Source organism: Stegostoma tigrinum, chromosome 12, assembly GCF_030684315.1.
Source record: "Stegostoma tigrinum isolate sSteTig4 chromosome 12, sSteTig4.hap1, whole genome shotgun sequence".
NCBI lineage: Eukaryota > Metazoa > Chordata > Chondrichthyes > Orectolobiformes > Stegostomatidae > Stegostoma > Stegostoma tigrinum.
In genome coordinates, this window is record NC_081365.1 from 60,912,149 (window position 1) to 60,930,781 (window position 18,633).

At 40.1% G+C, this 18,633-nt stretch overlaps 2 protein-coding genes across 3 annotated transcripts in view; one reads left to right on the forward strand and one right to left on the reverse strand.

The window, feature by feature from the left end:
• The window catches only part of map3k7cl (map3k7 C-terminal like), an 81,947-nt gene extending 77,382 nt beyond the window's left edge, over positions 1 to 4,565 (reverse strand). Inside the window, exon 1 of one of the 2 annotated variants that reach the window (XM_048541070.2) lies at positions 4,513 to 4,558. The gene's annotated coding sequence lies outside the window, so the exon portion shown is untranslated. Of the gene's footprint in view, positions 1 to 4,512 lie in introns of both variants that reach the window. The other variant, XM_048541067.2, reaches the window with a different exon arrangement.
• Positions 4,566 to 4,598: 33 nt separating this feature from the next.
• On the forward strand, positions 4,599 to 18,507 carry cct8 (chaperonin containing TCP1, subunit 8 (theta)). The gene is made up of 15 exons (XM_048541063.2): positions 4,599 to 4,749; positions 5,741 to 5,831; positions 5,921 to 6,000; positions 7,375 to 7,524; positions 9,085 to 9,265; positions 9,369 to 9,430; positions 10,652 to 10,789; positions 12,600 to 12,778; positions 13,460 to 13,526; positions 13,616 to 13,703; positions 14,551 to 14,666; positions 15,730 to 15,801; positions 15,882 to 16,046; positions 16,561 to 16,680; positions 18,240 to 18,507. The coding sequence occupies exons 1-15, from the start codon at positions 4,690 to 4,692 to the stop codon at positions 18,315 to 18,317; spliced, it is 1,647 nt and encodes a 548-aa protein (XP_048397020.1). The 5' UTR covers positions 4,599 to 4,689; the 3' UTR covers positions 18,318 to 18,507.
• Positions 18,508 to 18,633: the final 126 nt, after the last annotated feature.

Sequence of the window (18,633 nt, forward strand, 5' to 3'; positions counted from 1 at the left end):
GGTGATTTGTCCATGTGATCATTCTTCATCTGAAAGCATAGAAACTGAGTGTCATAACTTATTAACTGCAGGGATGACGAGGGCTGAGGCTCAATTCTGCTTTTACACAATCTCTATTTTCCATACAGGGTCACTACTAGTGATTAGGAATACAAATTCATGCTGTTTTATTCAATTACTAGCCAGAATGCTTTTATACCAATTTTCACTCTTCCTGCCACTACTTTCATTTTGATCAGAAATCTGTCACTAAACGCAAAGCAAATCTGTTCTGCCAAGAAGTTACTCAGTCTGCATTTCATCCTCCCAATGTACAGCAGACCGCATAGTGAGCAGTGAAACATTCAATCACATTCCTAACTTGTACTAAATAGATGGTGAACAGTTTTTGTGGGAAGTGAGATATTCACCGAAGAATGCCCAACCTCAGACCATTTGGGGCCTTTAATGTCCACAGTCTACTGTATTTGCTACTCATAATGTGGTCTGTTCTACATTGAGGACACAAAACACAGACTGGGCAAATGCTTTGCAGAACACTTACGTTCTGTCCGCAAAAACAATCCTGAGCTTCCTGCTGTAAGCCACTTCAACCCACCACCATGTTCCCTAGCCAACATCTCTGTTTCAGGCTTGCTGCAGTGCTCCAGCAAAGTTCAGGGTTAAATTGGAGGAAGTACGAAAGGTGGAAAAAGCACAGACTTTAATCTGCTTGGTGGACTTTAATAGTCCTTAAACAAGAATGGCTCTGTAGCAGCAGACTGACCAAGCCAGCCAAACCTGGAAGGACATAGCTGTTAGACTGTGGTAGGCGGTCAGTGCAAGCTGAAAGAATAGCATTTCATTTTCCACTTTGGGACTCTGGAAACTTCGGGACTCAACATCAAGTTCAATAATTTTAGGTCTTGACCACCTTCTCCCATGTCCTTAGGCCGACCCCCACACTTCAGGCCTTGTCATCTCATGAGCTGATACCACAAACATTCAATTGCGAGCTACAAATGGTCCCCATTAGCAGTTGTACATTCTCCCAGGCTGACCTTTGCCGATTCCTGTGTCTACCCAACTATTTTTTTCTCTCTGGGCTCCATCTTTATCTATCATTTACTCCTCCTCCCTCCCTCACCCTATCTTCAATACACAAACCAACCTTTTCCAAGCTAAAAGAGAAAGGTCACTGATCCCAAAACATTAACTCTACTTTCTCTTGACAGATGCTGCCAGATCCACTGAGTTTTTCCTCAGAGTGAATGGGTGACCTTTTAGAGCTAAAATGAGGAGTTTTTTCTTCAACCAGAGAGTGGTGAGTCTGTGGAACTCATTGTCTCAGTAGTCTGTGGAGGCCAAGTCATTGAGTGATGTTAAGACAGAGATAGGTAAGTTCTTGATTGGTAGGATCAGAGGTTGTGGGGAGAAAACAGAAGAATAGGATTGAGAAATACATCAGCCATGATGGAGTAGAAGGGCTGAATCGCCTAATTTTGGTCTTATATCTTATGGCATCATGGATCAGAATCCCAAACTCCCTCCATACACTACATGAATTGCAGTGATGCAAGAAGCCAGCTCACTACCAGCTTCTCAAAATTACAAATTATGGTTGAATACAATTCCGATGCTGCTGTGGCCCACAGTATCTCTTAGATGCCCAATCTTGAATTGCTAGATCAGTGTGAATTCTATCCCATTTACCATGATGATCGTGTCACACAACACCATGAAGGATACCTTCAATGTGAAGACTTCAACTTCACAATGACTGTCCACTGGTGTCTCCTGCCAATACTGTCATGGATTCATGCACTTATGGTGGGTAGATTGGTGAGGCTGAGGTCAAGTGTGTTTTCCCTTCTTGTCGGTCCCTTCATCACCTACCAAAGGCCCAGTCCTTTAGGGTTTGGCTACCTTGGTTAGTCTGGTGTTTTAGAGCCACTCTTGTTTATGGATCATTAAAGTCCCCCAACCAGAATACAGCCTATTCCCTTGCCACCCTCAGTGCTTCCTCCAATTTAACCTTTTGAGTCCAGGCATCATTTTGGTAAATCTATCATGCACTCCTTCTAAAGTTAGAATATTCTTCCTAAACTATGGTACCCAGCACAGCTTATAGTCCTCCAGGTGCAGTCTGAACTGGGTAAAGCTGCAGCTTAATTTCTACACTCTAGCATTCAATTCTTCCGGATATAAATACCAGCATTCCCTTAGCCTTTTTGACTATTTTCTGTACCCATCCAGCATATTTTAAAAATCCATGTACCTGGACTCCAAGTTCCTTTGGACCTTCAGCATTTGTCACCTGTTTCAATTTGGAAAGTAGTCTGTTCTATCCATTAGGTCCGAAGAAAATCTCACATTTGCCTGCATTGAAATCCACATGCCACAGTTTTTCTATTCACTTTTTTCATGACTTCACTGGGAATAGTTTGCTGAAATTGTACCCTGCCATTCAACAGCCATCGCAAAATGTATAAAATCCCCACGAAACATCAAAAATGAATTATGTACCTCAAATGATGGAGAACATGTGGTTTAGTGAGAGGGAAGAACTGAAGAAAATCTGTATTAGTAGAGAAATGCTGTTGTTGAAATTGATCAGATGGAAGGCTGAAAAATCCCCAGGGTCTGATAATCTACATCTGAAAGGTTTAAAGGAACTGGACCGAGAAATAGTGGGTGCATTGGTGGTCACCTTCCAAGATTCTTTAGACTCTGGAACAGCTCCTATAAATCACAGGGTAGCTAATGCAGCTCCACCATTTAAAACGACAGGCGAAGAGAAAACAGGGAATTATACACCAACAGGTCTGATGTCAGTAGTGATGAAGATGCTAAAATCTATTATCCAGGATTTTATAGCAGAGCACTTAGAAAACAGTGGGATTATCAGACACAGTCAGCGGGGATTTACAAAAGGCATATCATGCATGATAAGTTTAGTGGAATTCCTTGAGGGTGTAACCAGTAGATTTGATCAGCAGAGCCAGTGGACGTGGTTTATTTGGACTTTCAGAAGGCTTTTGATAAAGTTCCACATTATTAAAGCACATGGGATTAGGGGTGGTGTAATGAGATTGATAGAAAAAATGGTTAGCAGACCAAAAGAAAATAAAGAGGACAAATAAATAGCTCTTTTTCTAAATGGCAGGCAGAGACTACCCAGATCAGAACTACGATCCCAGCTATTCACGATACAAATTAATGATTTAGATGAGGGAATTAAATGTAGTATCTCAAAATAGGACATGGTAATGACATCGAATGCAGCACATGGCTGATGTCAGCTCTCATCAGCTGTCGCAGCTATCCTGGTCAGGTATTAGCTTTCATATTCTGTCACTACTTGGGGAATGTCAGATGACTCTAGTGGGTGTAGAAGTAGGTCCTAGTTCAGTTTGCGGGAAAATATATAAGGTCTACTTTAGTGATAAAAACATCTGAGCAGCACGTCTTGTTTAATATTCCTCTCTATATAAGCCGAAAACTAGAGCCAGTGTTCTCTGGATTCCTGACAACAATGCTTATCGTTGTTTCCTTACCTTACCAAAATATCCCGACTGACTTCCCATGACCCACAATGCTTGCCCATGCTTATTGGTCCACACTGGCCTCTGATTATAAAAAAAACATTTTAAAAAATTCATCCAAGTTTTTAAATCCCTCTATGATCTCACCACTTCCTTCCCTCTGTGCACCTATAATTCTGGCCATCCACACTCTGTTAGTGGGCATGCCTTCAGCTGTCCATCCTAAGTTTTGAACTTGGCTCACTGAAGTTCTCTGCCTCATTTTCTGAGTTTAAGAAATATATAAATCATAGAAAACAGGTGGCCAATCAACCCATCCTGTATGTCCGAAGTAGAAAAGCAATTCTGTTTAATTCATTATCCAGTTAATGTAGTCTTTGGTAGTGGTTAGCAGTAAGTACCATTGAGGCTCCAATCTTATAATCAACAAAGGAATCAAAAGTTATGGTGAAAAGACAGGAAAGTGGAGTTGAGGATATTAGATCTGTCATGATCTTAATGAATGGCAGAACAGATTCTTATGGTCTTGGGCCATTGAGAGACGGCAAGAGTTGTAAAGACATTCATTAAAGCCTACTTGTTTCATCAAACTTACGGCCGCTTGATCTAATACCTCACATTGATCATTTGTCTGTCCACACCCCTGTAAAACGCATTGGGGTATTTTAATGGGTTATTGTTACAGTTTTGATAAATATGACTACAGGGGAGAGGTTCGATGTACCAGCACCTTCTCTCAAGTATGTTGCACATTTGGAAAACTGAGAAGTGCCAACAGACGCCAATAGTTAACAGCTAACTTGGAGAGGATAATTGCACAGACATTACTCAGTTCAACTTGATGCATGAAATGAATGTAAGGTCAAAGAATTATTCATAGCCAAAGGAAAGTGAAAGCTAGAGTGATGTTTTACTTTGCTTCGGTATCCTCACAGGTTAAGCACAGAAAATTAGGCGAGTAAGGCTTAAAACAACGTAAAATACCAACTTCTGGCAATGAGAATTCCTTCACAACATTACTGGGCGCGGTGACAGCTGGGAGGAAGGGCACGACAGGGCGCGGTGACAGCTGGGACGTAGGGCACGGCTGCGGTGCACTGTGGGTGTTCGTCTCCGGCGTTGTGATCCTGTTGGCTGGGGTTTGAGCGAGGAAAAGTATCTGGAAATGGCGATGCACATCCCTCGAGCGCCGGGCTTGGCTCAGATGCTAAAAGACGGAGCTAAGGTAAGTTTGTGAAACGGAGAGCCCGTGGAAGGGACATCAGGGACTCGGATTGAGGGATGTTTCGGTCGTTGAAAGGGGAGCGCGTGATGTCAGAAAGTTCCAGAAAGGCCGAGAAGCATCGGCGGCGGCCGACGGATTCCCGCCGCGAACCTCCCTATTTTCACTGGTCCAGGCACTCTGCTCGAACCCACTGTATACCGAGGCTTGAGACTATCTTCGACCTCCATGTGTTCGGGGCGGTCAGAGGCCTAGTGTCGGGAGGTGGAACGATGGAGATGCCGGGCCTCCCCCGCCCCCCCACTCAGAGTGCCTAATCCACGCTGTCCCTGTCTTTAATCTGCCCCCAAACTGTTCCCCAGTCCGCCATCCACTCCCCCCACCCTGTCCCCAGTCCGCGATCCACTCCCCCCACCCTGTCCCCAGTCCGCGATCCACTCCCCCCACCCTGTCCCCAGTCCGCGATCCACTCCCCCCACCCTGTCCCCAGTCCGCGATCCACTCCCCCCACCCTGCCCCCAGTCCGCGATCCACTCCCCCCACCCTGCCCCCAGTCCGCCATCCACTCCCCCCACCCTGCCCCCAGTCCGCCATCCACTCCCCCCACCCTGCCCCCAGTCCGCCATCCACTCCCCCCACCCTGCCCCCAGTCCGCCATCCACTCCCCCCACCCTGCCCCCAGTCCGCCATCCACTCCCCCCACCCTGCCCCCAGTCCGCCATCCACTCCCCCCACCCTGCCCCCAGTCCGCCATCCACTCCCCCCACCCTGCCCCCAGTCCGCCATCCACTCCCCCCACCCTGCCGCCATCCACTCCCCCCACCCTGCCGCCATCCACTCCCCCCACCCTGCCGCCATCCACTCCCCCCACCCTGCCCCCAGTCCGCCATCCACTCGCCGATCCACATCCCCCCCCGCATCCCCTTTGCTGCGAATGTAAATCGTAATTCTGCAAGTTGGAATTGTTATTTATCTGTATTCATTTACATTTCAGCATTTTTCAGGTTTGGAGGAGGCAGTTTACAGGAATATTCAAGCTTGCAAGGAACTGGCTCAGACTACCCGTACAGCTTATGGTCCAAATGGTACAATTATATTGCCTCTCATAATTTGGAGCAAGTGTTTTGTTTCAGTTTTACTACTGGTGTTTATTTGTTAAAAATCTTCCTTTTAGGAATGAATAAAATGGTCATCAATCATGTGGAGAAACTTTTTGTTACCAGTGATGCTGCTACTATACTACGAGAATTGGAGGTAGGTGCTGAGTCACTTCACTTCTAACAATCCAGTTTCAAGATATTTTCTAATCAACTCCTCTGAGGTCTTATTGCTCACCTCTGATGCAGGTAGAACTTGAATCTAGGTCCAGAAGTAGGAGTTCTGCCACTGCACCATTAGAGGCATTAGCAATCCAGTTTCAATATTTTGTGTGCAACCTGTACAGAAATGTTTGTGTATACATATTGACCCAGGCCTCCTAGCTCAGAGGCAGGGATATTAAGACTGTGCCACAACAGTTCTGTTCATTCTCAGGCTCTTTGGGCTGAAAACTGCCACTAACATTGAAACTCTTAGTTATCTCTTATTTACAAGGCATGTGCTTTCACTGACTAAGCCTCAATACCACCTCAGTCCAGTTTGATATACCAATATTAGTATCAGCTCTTGACTTGCAAAGTAAAGCTTTCTTAATTGAAGGCTAGAGAGCCAGAGAAAATGATAATTCTTTCAAAGGCTGGGTGACAAGATTGTGTTTTTTTTAAATAAAAGTTTTTGTAAGTTTGGATGTTTACTTTTTAATATTAGTGATATTCACTGAGCTGATGCATATTTTCATTGCATTCCATTCAGAAGAGTATATGGAAATGCGGTTCAAACCCAACCCTCAATCCCATCAGTGATCTCCTTTTTAGGGTACACAAATTTACATTCCTTTCTTTGCTTAGAGAGAAAGTCAAATGTTGGTAATTTTGTTTTCTTATGTTTAGATCTAAACTTTTAAATAGGTAAGTATCAATTGATTTGGAATTAACTTAGCTCTGGTTTGAAGCAAATTGATCTTCAGCCTTGCTTAAAATTTGTGTATTTTGTGTATCCCTTTACCTATGATAAATAGATTTCCTTTTGCCACTCGTATAAAATTCTCATCTCAATTCATCTTACATGACCACTCCCCTGCAGCATCTTAATCAGCTCTGCCTTTTGTGTAATCCTAATTTTTGATCCCCTTTTAACTGTTGAGCCTTCTGCTGTTTGGGTTGTAAGTTTTTGAAAACCTTCCTTTGAACTCTCTGAGCATCTATCTTCTCTTTGCCAATGTGCTTTAAAACTTATCTATTTGAAGACACTTTTAGTTTTCCTATCCTAATATCAATATATTTGTGAAGCTCCTTGAAAAGCCTACTTAGGTACTGTAAATAAAAGTTGTGAAAATTCATCTATACGTTTTGAGATGAGCATCAAAACATCCTTTTAGATGTTTTTCTGTAGCAGTAACTATAGTCATTTGAACCAGTCTTAATACTTGCCCACAGCATGGAAATTGTTATTGTAAACAATTAAATGCATCAAGAATTTTTGTTCTACTTTTTGCTAATTTGTTTTAATTCTTGTACTTACTGGATGCAGGTTCAACATCCTGCTGCAAAGATGGTGGTAATGGCTTCCCATATGCAGGAACAAGAGGTTGGAGATGGAACAAATTTTGTTCTAGTTTTTTCTGGCGCACTACTGGAGCTAGCTGAGGAACTTCTGCGAATGGGTCTTTCAGTTTCAGAGGTTGGTAGATTTCAAAAAAGTTTTGCTTTCATTTCAGTTTTGGCGTGTGTTTTTTTTAATTCCTGGGATATTGATGCTGCTGGCCAGGCCAGTATTTATTGTCCAACCCTAATTGCCCAGTTGCTGGGCATGTTGCTGTGGGTTAGGGGTTTGCTGGTATGCTAGACCAGGTAAGGATGACAGATTTCCTTCCCTGAAAGATATTAGTAAACCAACAGGTTTTTCTGACAAAAACCAAAAGAATTGTGGATGCTGTAAATCTGGAACAAAAACAAAGTTGCTGGAAAAGCTCAGCAGGTCTGGCAGCATCTGTGAAGGAGAAAACAGAGTTAACGTTTCAGATCCGGTGACCCTTCCTCAGAACTGACGGTGGCTGGGAAATCGTCAGTTTATATGCAGAAAATAGGGAGTTGGGTGGGGTAGGGAGTAAATGATAGGATAGAGCCCAAAGAGAGACCAAGACAGTTGGACGTACAAAGGAGTTGCTAACGATCAGGCTGGGAGGGTGAATAGTTGTTAATGGGGATTGTTAGTGATTAGCAACAGCGGATGTGTAATGGCAGGCTATGTGGTAACAAAGCCTGGTGTGTGGGGTGGGGGGCTGGGCCGTGGGAAAGTTTAGGCCCTAAAATTATTGAACTCGGTAGTGAGTCCGAAGAGCTGTAGGGTCCCCAAGCGGAAAATGAGGTGTTGTTCTTCCAGCTTGCGTTGGGCTTCATTGGAACACTGTAGAGAGACAGAGATATTGGCCAGGGAGCAGGGAGGTGCATCAAAGTGGCAGGCAATGGGTAGTTCAGGGTCTTCTTTGCGAGTAGAGCGTAGACCTTCAGCAAAGCGGTTGCCAAGTGAACGCTTTGTTTCCCCAGTGTAGAGCAGACCACATTGTGAGCAGCAAATGCAGTAGATGAGATTCTGGGAAGTGCAGGTGAAGTGGTGTTTTTCTGACCATTGGCAACTCTTTCGTTGTTACCATTAGACTTTTAATTACACACAGAGTCATACAGCCCGGAAACTGAGCCTTTGATTGAGCGTTTGACCAAACAGACATCCCAATCTGAGTTAGTCCCATTTGCCAGCATTTGGCCCATATTTCTCTCAACCCTTCCTATATGTATATCCATCCAGGTGCCTTTTAAATGTTCTAAATGTACCTGCCTCCACCACTTCCTTTGACAGCTCATTCCATTCTTGCACCACTGTCTGTGTGAAAGTTACTCTTCAAGTCCTTTTTAAACCTTTTCCCTCTCTTTTTAGACATACGCACCTTTTATTTGTTGAATTCACATGCTGCTATCTGCCATGGTGAAGTTCAATCCTGGGGGTCACAGGTTATTTGGATTAATAATCTAGTGATAATACCACTAGCCTATTGCAGTATTTAAAGCTTGGAAAAAAAGTGAACATTGTTTTTCAGTAGGGTAGACACATGCAATCGTATGCTAGCTAGCACTGGCCCTAAGTACGTGTTGAATGCATTTCTATGACTTATTTCTTCAGGTCTAGGTATTTGTATGAGACAGATAGGTCCATATGATTGTTTGTGATGTTTTTATTATACAGGTAATAGAAGGGTATGAGGCAGCCTCCAGAAAGGCTCTAGAGATTCTTCCAGACCTAGTCTGTTCCTCCGTCAAGAACTTGCATGATATAGAAGATATATTGCCTGTCATTCGAACATCAGTAATGAGCAAACAGTATGGCCACGCTGATTTCCTAAGCAAGCTCATTACACAAGCATGTGGTACGCGTTTGGTTTGGACTAATAATAAATTTTTCTTTAAAATTGCCAAATCTGAAAATTTAGATGGAAAACATGAGTAGTAATTACTTTGTTCTCCTTTCAGTATCTATCTTTTCGGAATCTGGGCATTTCAATGTGGACAATATTAGAGTCTGTAAAATTTTGGTAAGTCTTGTTTGTGAAACGTACTTTTTGTTTGTGGATAAGATTATTGTAGCTTTAAACTTGTTGGTGTGTATTTTTTAAAAGAAAATGGTGCTGAACTGAGAAATAACTGAAGCTGCCCATTATTAATTGCTTAAGTCTGTGAATCAGTTAGTCTGTTCAGAACCTTGGTGTTGCATTTGACCCTAAGATTGGCTTCTGACCTTTCAATCATCATACCGTTTTTGCTACCTGATTTTACGTCTAAAACCTTTCCCTATCTGAGGTCAAGATAACAAAGTGTGGAGCTGGATGAATACAGCAGGCCAAGCAGCATCTCAGGAGCACAAAAGCTGACGTTTCGGGCCTAGACCCTTCATCAGAGGGGTGATGAAGGGTCTAGGCCCAAAACGTCAGCTTTTGTGCTCCTGAGATGCTGCTTGGCCTGCTGTGTTCATCCAGCTCCACACTTTGTTATCTTGGATTCTCCAGCATCTGCCGTTCCCATTATCACCTATCTGAGGTCATGTTTTTCCCAAATCCTCATTTACGCAGCTCCCAGATGGTCTGCCACACATTCTCCATAAATTTATTTGGCATTTAAACTTCTGTCTTAACATTTCCTGTTCTCCATTACCACTTTGTCTGCTGCCTGTCTTGGCCCATGGTCAAAGCATATCTTGATTTTTGAAATTCGCATCCTTGATTCCAAGTTCCTGTAAGTCCCTTCCCTTCCCTGTGTCTTTAATGTCTTCATGCTTAAGTGATCTGTGATCCTGTTGCCCTGGCTTTTTATGCATTCCTGATTTTAACTGTTCCACTGTTGGTGACCCAGGTCTTCAATGGTTTGGGACCTAAGTTCTAGAATCTCTGATAAAAGCCTCTTTGTCTGTTGAAAATGCTTTCCCTCTTTAAGTCATTCCTCTTTAACCAAGCTGTTGATTATCTGACATCATATACTAAATTGGCTGTGTCATACTTTGTTTCTAACTCTTCTGTGAAGCATTTTGGGGCATTTTATTTTATTAAAGGTGTGAAATAAATAGAAGTTTTTTGTTTATAAAGCATTATAAAGATTTGGTTAAATTAACTTGAGACTTCAGCAGAGCACTGCTGAAATGGATTGTAGATATCCTTGTGGCCTTTGGAAGGGATGAATATTTGCCTGGGTGAATAACAGTGCTCTGATTTTTAAAAAAAGGTCTGGGATGATGATATAACGTTTCTTTGTTTTCTTTTTAGGGATCTGGCGTGCTGAATTCATCAGTGCTTCATGGAATGGTTTTCAAACGAGAAACCGAGGGAGATGTTACCTCTGTCAAAGATGCTAAAATTGCAGTATATTCTTGTCCTTTTGACTGCATGGTAACAGAAACAAAGGTAGCATAGTTCAGATTCTGTTTGGTAACTGTTCATGAATTGTAGTTTTTGGAAAACATTTTTCTGCTAGATTTGGATGCCATATTGAAAAACTGTCAATAAAGCACCTTTATTTAAAACGGGAAGCAGACAAAACTGGTACATATAGATCAGTTAGCTTAATATCTGCCATTGGACTGTTCATCACGGTAGCTCAGTGGTTTAACACCACGACCTCTCAGCCCCAGGGACCCAGGTTCGATTCGACCCTTGGGCGACTATCTTTGTGGAGTTGCACATTGTCCCCATGTCTATGTGGGTTTGCTCTGGGTGCTCCAATTTCCTCCCACAATCTAGAGATGTGCAGGCTAGGTGGATTGGCCATGCTGAATTGCCCATTGTGTTCAGGGATGTGTAGATTGGGTGGGATGCTTGGAGGGTCAGTACGGACTTGGGCCAAAGGGCTTGTTTCCACATTCTATGGATTCTGTGATTCTGATCGGTTTCAGCCTAAAACATTGACTTTCCTGCTTCTTGGATGCTATCTGACCTGTTGTTCTTTTCCAGCTCCACGCTTATTGACTCTAGCTTCCAACATCTTCACTTCTTTCTGTCTCCAAGTGATAGAGAATTGCAACCTGGAACAGGAATCAGTGCTGCAGTCATAGTTATTTACAATATATAATACTGACTTTGACTTCAATAGAAGTTCTTGGACACAAATCACAAAAAAAGCTAGCCTAGAAGTTTTACATGTAAAGCGGAAGACAAATGAAACTCAGAAGTTCTGAGAAAGGGTCACCGGACCTGAAACATTAACTGTTTCTTCCTTCATAGATGCTGCCAGATCTGCTGAGCTTTTCCAGCAATTTCTGTTTTATTTACAAATTAATGGCTGACCTCTTCTCAGCTGCAAATATACTTTGCTGGCTGCTCCCCCTAACTCTTCAAACCATCACTAATCTCCTTCAAATTACTCAGTCACTGAATCCCTACAGAACAGATCAGCCATTTGGGTGAGTTACCAGAAGACACATGCACTTTGGGATAATGCCATGCCTAGAACCACTTGATCTGTGGAGTGTGGGGAAACCATTGTCATAAGGGTAGCTTAAAATTTCTTGTGTATAATTAAAAATTTACACTCAGATGTTTAACCTGAACTTTGAATTTGAATGGAAAAGTGTAATTGCTGTGAATAAATCTTGTCAAAATTAATTCAATTACTGTTGAAGATTTGCTGATGGTCAGGTTTCTGTGAATAATGTTTTTGGTGGATGTTAATCTTCCCATTGCACACCATATCGCACTCTGAAGAAATTGAATTTGGATGAAAATCAATTTCCATGGTTTTTAAAAGAAAATGGTGCTGATGCTTAGATACACTTTGGGATGTGAACTTGTAATGGCGATCTTTTTGTAAATGATTTGAATCAATGTTCTGATTTCTACAATGATTTGCAAACCGGAGGTTGAGAGCTGCAACTTAGTTGCTATTTGCCATAATAGTTTAGCAGTGTTCACATAGTATATGAGATAACTAGGTGGAGAGCTGGATGAACACAGCAGGCCAAGCAGCGTCGTAGGAGCAGGAAAGCTGACATTTCAGGCCTAGACCCTTCTCCTTCTTGGATAACCTAAACACGCTCCAAGAACAGTTTCAAGAAAATGTTATAATTTATTTGCTATCATGCAAATATCCTTAGTATGTTACATTGAAGCTTTCTGTTCCAAGCTACGTCCAAGTCTACGCATCACTAAAAGCAGTCAAGTTAAAATTAAATTGCAAAAGAAATAATCTTTTCAATATAAACCTTTATTTCTTTTGAAGGGTACGGTTTTGTTAAAGAATGCTGATGAACTAATGACTTTCAGCAAAGGGGAAGAGGATCTCATGGAGCTTCAGGTGAAAGCAATAGCAGATGCTGGTGCTAATCTAATCGTAACTGGAGGGAAAGCAGCAGACATGGCTCTACATTATGCTAACAAGTATCAGCTTATGGTGGTCAGGTAAATGGCTTTATGAATTTGTGTGAGACCACATGAATTTCCTTTTTCATGCTAGGACAATATGAATGTGCTAATGTTGATCATAAATTTCATATAAAAACTGCAGTTTATCTTGCTGAATATGATGTTACCACTAAGTCTATTTTATGTTTGCATGTTCTATTCGTTAATTCCATGTTAAACCAGTGTAATTTTTTCAAACTTTTTGAGGGATTTGGTGGTGTTTAATAAAGTGTGTGTATATAAATAATGGCATTAACACTGGTAGCAGTGCACTATTAAATTAAAAAAAGATAATCAACAGCATGTTCATAATGCAGAAAAGCCATTTTGGTCCCTTTGGATGAGTTAGTAGAAGATACAGGCACTTTGGGATAATACCATTCCTAGAACTACTCGATCTGTGAAGACAGCAGAGAAGCCATTGCGATAAGGGTAGCTTAAACTTTTAAAGAGCTGTATGATTAAAAATTTACATGAGACCCAGCATTTAGGGGGAAATTAGCATTTGAGAATGAAGCTTTATTTTAGTGTAGTAGCAAACTGCTCTATCAAGTAAATTTTTCTATTTGATAAGGTTTTGCTTTGGATTCCGAAATATGTGTTTATATAATATTTGATAATTTATTAGATAAAACCTGAATGGCTTCTCCTCGTTATTCCATTTTTGTTTCTCCCCAGGTTAAACTCTAAATGGGATCTAAGGAGACTATGCAAAACAGTAGGAGCTACAGCTCTTCCGAGATTGGTGGGTAGAATAGCAAATGCAGACCCTGAATAATTGCATTTAAATTTCCTGTTTGATTTTTAAATTTAATTATTTGAATTTTTTTTCAGACACCACCCACTCCAGAGGAAATAGGATACTGTGATAGTGTTTACTTATCAGAAGTTGGTGACACACAGGTGGTGATATTTAAGCATGGTGAGCTTTTCTTTTATATATTAAACATATCAATCCAATATTTCCTTAATATCCACTGCAAAAAGCTCTTTTTCACATAGTGGCCCATGCTTCTGTGAGGAGTGGTATGGGTGGTGGTGTTTTTGGGGTGAAGAATAAACTTGCTCTCCTGATATGTTTACAACGTTGTATTCTCCAGACCTTAGTTTAATGTTTCATCCAGTAGATAGTACCTCTGATTGCTGGTGTCCCTTGGCATTCCACTGGAATGCCAGCCTTTGTTTTTGGGTTCATGTCTAGAAGTGGAACTTGAATCTAGAATCTTGTTTCTTTTTGAAGCATATTACCAGATTTTTAGAATACTTCTGTGGAGAATATTACTATATTGAACCAGATCCTATCATTTACAGAAAACACGCCAACATTTTTGACTGTCCTATTTGTTGATCAGCCATAAATAAGTTTTTTTCAAAATATATTTTTTATATCTATAGAGTTTCTTGTACATAATCGTAAGATGGAAATTTCCTGTTTTTCAGTCTGTGTATTTAGAGTCCTACTATAGCTAGTGAATGTAAGAAATTTTTCTTAATGTGACAATTGGAAATCTGTGGCCAGTTCATTAAAATTTTAATAAAGAAATCCATGACTAAAGTATTTCCAGCCTCATGTAGTGTATAGATGATGTAGTTAAAGTGTTCCATCCGAAATTCTATGCTAAGCTCAGAAGACTTAGATGTGATGTCTGTTGACATGTCACAAACCGTCTGCTTAACTACTATTGCCCATTTCAATTTCTTGGGTTGGACAAAGTTGAAATAATTACCTTCCATTAAATAAATCTTAATTGTTTGATTTGTTGTTGCAGATAAAGATGATGGTTTAATTTCTACAGTTGTAATTCGTGGTTCTACAGATAACATAATGGATGATGTTGAGAGGGCAGTGGATGATGGTGTCAATACTTTTAAAGTTCTTACAAAGGTGCTGTATATCAGTCACTTCAGATTTCACCTTTTAAGGGTTTTCCTTTCAATCTTTGAATATGTTCACAAATTTTTATTATCTGATCATCCAGGCTTTACATTTCATATTTGAAATGGTTGGGTTGATACTTGATGTAAATGCATGTAATTTCTTTCATTGCTTCAACCGTGTACGTATTTCCAGCAAAACTGCTGGCCATCTCCACATGGGTATCATTTGGAAGTTGGCCAAGTGTTCCAGAATTTAATGTTGTGGTGATATTGTGGCTTTAAGAGGTACATTTTGTATTTTTTTTTTGTGAAGAAAGGTTGAGACAGAGATGAAGAGCTGTCTGCTTAAAGCCAATAAAAGCCGCTTGTGAAGCCTTGGATTTTTAAAAATTGCAACAATAGAAGCAACCTGAATGAGTGGTGTCGAGCTCCCACAGAACCTGGAGTTTTAGTTTTAACTTACTGCAATTGCTGGCTGTCAAAGCTGGATGTTGGATGCTGTTATTCCCCTCTCATAGTTAAAAGCTGGGCTTTCTTCCTGCTTACAAGAATTGCATGTGAATCATTTTTACTGAATTTGCCTCTGTTAAGGGTGTGTTTGTGGGATGTTGCTATTATTGGAACAGTTCATTAGTAGCAGTTTTTATATATATATATTACTTCATTAAGCATTTTGATTAGAATTAAGTATAGATAAAATAAGGTCTATTATGTTTAATGCTGAGTGGTTTGACCATTCAAATTGCATTTGGAAAGTAACACTTGAAATTTATCTTTTTTAAAGAAAGAAAAAAAATATTTGGGTCTAACCTCAATATATTTTTAGGGGCTTTGGTCTGGCACACTAGTGTTTATAAATTATTTTTCATCTCTGGCCTAATTCTGTTTGCTTTTGAAGACTGTTGAATACATTCATCAAGACTGCTGCCTTGGTTTTAACTGGATGAATTGTCATCAATAACTGATAGGATGTCTATATCTGTAGTTGTCTACGATTCACATTTGCACATTAAACAGTTTAATTTGCTCATGTGTAGCAAATTCATATTAACAACATCTGCAATTGACAGGATAAACGCTGTGTACCAGGTGCAGGAGCAACCGAGATTGAATTGGCTAAGCGGATCACAACTTATGGAGAGGTATGGAAGGAAACAATCTTTGTGCTTTTTAAGAAATTTTCATTTAGAAATGAATAATTGATTCCATTGTTTCTTTTCAGTCGTGTCCTGGTCTTGAGCAATATGGCATCAAGAAGTTTGCAGAAGCTTTTGAAAGTATTCCACGAGCTTTGGCTGAGAACTCTGGTGTTCGGGCTAATGAAATAATTTCAAAGTTGTATGCTGTACATCAGGAAGGAAACAAAAATATTGGTTTTGATATTGAGGTAACTAAACAATGATTTCATTATAACATATAGTGCTATAACCAGTAGTTAAGTTTGTTTGTCTTTGTTTTTCAGATTTAATGAAAACCAAGAGCTTTACGTTCAAGATGTTTAAATCAAAGCAGTTTATTGTATTTTAGTGCTCAAGAATTAGTGTTCTTGCTTCACTCTCTCGTTTGTTGGAAAATTTGTTGTAATGTCTACATTGTGTAATCTCCATAATAAACATGTTGATAGACCAAAGTGACTACAATCTTAGTTGGATATTGTCAGACAAAAATTAAATATTAGCAACCATAATTACTCCAGATGCCATATCTTGTTGAAAAGTGAAGGGTTTGAAACTTCGCTAACATCGTTAAGAAAATTTATAAAATGCCAAGCAGCTGGATTGGCATGAAACCTAGTTTTAGTTTTTTTTTTAAGTTCTTAAACCCTAGTAATAAGCTATTTAGGAAGTAGGCAAAGAGTGACTAATTTGTTTTACTTCATTCCATTGTGTTCTTTTTTACAGGGTGATGGTTCAAGGCTAAAAGACATGCTTGAAGCTGGAATTGTAGACCCATACTTGGTTAAATACTGGGGAATTAAGCTTGCTACAAATGCTGTTGTAACTGTTCTGAGAGTAGATCAGGTGAGTGGTTACCAGATTGCTGGTGTACTTGGGGGGTGGGGGAATACAGTTATGTAAACATTTTACTTTAGGTTCCATTGTGAATCATAAAGTTTGGCACCTTTTTAAAATGTATAACCTGGAAACCTAGTTGCCAAAAATCTGTTTTGAGATACCAGTGAAGTCTCTTGCAATATTTCACGTATGAGATTTGAGTGTTAAAATTCTGGATGAGTAATGATCACGATGGTTCGGAATTACATGGACCAGAGATACTTGTGCCTTTCCATGTTCGTAGTCTGTAGTGTGACTGTCTCTCTAAATATGCTATCTATGTAGCTCTCAGCATTGTGATATGCCAGAGTCACTCCAACTGCAGCTTGAGCTCAGAATCCAGGATCTTGGATTTCTGTAAAGATACTTAATACGTGTATCTGTCTAGGTGACTTGTATCATATACAATGGGGTACTAAAAGTTAGTATAATTTACAAAGTAAAAGCCAAGTAAAATAATATAATAAACTTACAATCGTATTGGTACTGATAGATCCAACTGACATTTTACTAGTTTAGTCAAGTACATGACCCTTTTTGTAATATCTTTTAAAATAATGTTCTAAACACCCGTAAGTTTTACTAGTAAGCTGATGTTGTAGTGTCTTTATTCTAGACCAGGAGGCCCAGGTTCCAGTCCCACCTGCTTCAGAGGTGTGTAATAACATTTCAGAACAGGTTGATGAGAAAATATGTAAATGAACAAAATCTGAACCAATCTTGATTTCTTTAGATAGCCCCTTTTCAATGTCCAAGAATACCAGGATTTCTTTCTTGTTACAGCCTGGTTCCACGGGTGCTCTTGAAACATAACTCAAGTGTCTCCTAAAATGAGGAGCTTGTAAAATTTTGAATGTTGTTAAGGATTTTTTTAAAGCGTAAACTTCACATTCCTTCTGATGGATCTGAGAAGTACCACTTTGCTATTGATCTTAACTTCAGTCAAGACCTTTACTAAAAGGCTTTTAAAGTTTTTAACCTATTTTTCAAATTAGCCTGTTCAGAGACATCTCCCGAGCAGGTGGGCATTGAACCAAGGTCTGCTAGTCGAGGATAGGGGCACAACTATTGTGGCAAAAATAGTGCTTGTGTAACATTAAAAAGTTACTTTAGTTACATGTAACCAACATATTAATTAATATAAGTATCATTGTTTTATAATGTTAATGCTTTCCACGGAGATTACCCTTGCCCCTTCACAAGGATGACATGCAAATTTGTACAGCTTTCCTTATTTTTTTGAGGGCCCTCTGGTAGTACAAGTGCTAATCTCCTAATCCCTGGACCAAGAGGACTGGGTTCAAGTCCTCTATGCCTCAGAGGTACAGAAGAACATCTCTGAACAGATTGATAAGGAAAGCATTTCCTTTAACCTAATTTTCTGATTAGAAGGGCAACATCAGAAGGCTGTCTAGCGTTGAGGTTTTTATTTCTAAGGGGAATACTGCAGAAGAAAGTCTTTTGTATTTAATTGAATATTTTTGAAAACAACTCTGGTTGCTACCTTTTTTTTCTCCCCCTTCCAGATAATAATGGCAAAACAGGCAGGTGGGCCTAAACCACCAGCACAGAAGAAAGACTGGGATGATGACCAAAATGAATGAACAGTTCAGCATCGTGGAATGCATTTATACATCTTTATGTACTGAGCAGAAACCCTAGTTTTCAGTGCAAATTGGATCTGAAGGTTTTATTTATGCAGCTTGGTTAGTTCTGAAAAAATTGTGGCATTATGCTCAAAGGTCTGAAAATACTTGTATTGATCTATCTAATAAATATGCTTAGCTCCCAAAACATGCTTGTGTTGTTAATTTGGAAGTCATACGAGGATAACCTTGCATAGTAACTTAACATAATTAAATTCCATTTGTTTATGGTTTGGAATTAGTTCAATTTTCAAGTTGTACCGTTATGGAACAG